At 71.0% G+C, this 1,061-nt stretch overlaps 1 protein-coding gene across 1 annotated transcript; it reads left to right on the forward strand.

Moving 5' to 3' along the window:
- The first annotated feature begins 76 nt into the window (after positions 1 to 76).
- Positions 77 to 823, forward strand: LOC104520009 (interferon). The gene has a single exon (XM_010176589.1). It carries the CDS (start codon positions 77 to 79, stop codon positions 821 to 823), a length of 747 nt encoding a protein of 248 aa, XP_010174891.1.
- Positions 824 to 1,061: the final 238 nt, after the last annotated feature.

A 1,061-nucleotide genomic window follows, 5' to 3' on the forward strand; every position in this document is an offset into this window, starting at 1 on the left:
CCCCGCCCCCCCCCCCCCCAGCCTCACCAGCCTCCTGCCCAGCACCACCCACCCACCCACCACCCACAGCCCCACCATGACCCACAGCCCCGCAACCCCACAGCCCCGCCTGCCCCACACAGCCCCGGCGCTCCTGCTCCTCCTCACCGCTCTGCCCACCGCCCTCGCCTGCCACCACCTGCGCACCCGACACCCCACCTTCCCCTGGGACACCCTCCAGCTCCTCCACGCCATGGCTCCCAGCCCACCACAGCCCTGCCAGCACCACCACCACCCGCCCTTCTTCCCCGACACCCTCCTCCAACACACCCCCCCGCACCAAGCCGCCCGCACCGCCCTCCGCATCCTACAACACCTCTTCCACACCCTCAGCAGCCCCAACACCCCCCACCACTGGCACGCCCACGCACGACACCACCTCCTCAACAGCCTCCAGCACCACATCCACCGCCTGCAGCGCTGCCTGACGGACAACGCCACGCTCTCCCCAGGACAAGGGCCCCAACACCTCAGCCTCAACATCACCAGATACTCCCGCGACATCCGGCACTTCCTCCGCGCCCACGGCCACAGCGCCTGCGCCTGGGACCACGTCCTCCTTGAAGCTCGCAGCTGCTTGCGACACGTGGACACGCTCCTGCGGCAAACCCAGAGCCAAGCTGCTCCTGCCCTCCAACCACACCAGCCGCGCCCCACGCCCGGCCCCAGCCCAGCCTGGCACCCACAGCTCCAGCACAGCCCGCAGCAGCCCGGCCTGGCAGCGCTCAGCCCGGCTCACACCTCTTCCAGCCAGGAGCCCGCGCCCACGGGGACGTGGCCATGAGCGCGGCCAGCCCGGGGCCAGCCTGCGCCACAGCCTGCGCACCCACCCCGCGCCCGCACCTCGCCTGGACACGAACGACCACGACATTGCTGTGCTGCGCGCTCGGGGACAGCCGGGAGGCCCTGGGGACAGCCATGCCATTGGTTACCCACGCTGACACCCAGCCCAGCCACACTGGCACCTCCTCTGGTGGAGGGGAAGGTCCCCAAGGACACTGCTGGTCTCTCACTCCAAGGAC

This window comes from Antrostomus carolinensis, unplaced genomic scaffold, assembly GCF_000700745.2.
Source record: "Antrostomus carolinensis isolate BGI_N321 unplaced genomic scaffold, ASM70074v2 C13138212, whole genome shotgun sequence".
Taxonomy (NCBI): Eukaryota; Metazoa; Chordata; class Aves; order Caprimulgiformes; family Caprimulgidae; genus Antrostomus; species Antrostomus carolinensis.

Coding starts and splice junctions, on each gene's coding strand:
- LOC104520009 (XM_010176589.1), top strand. CDS start 77: ATGACCCACAGCCCCGCAACCCCACAGCCCCGCCTGCCCCACACAGCC.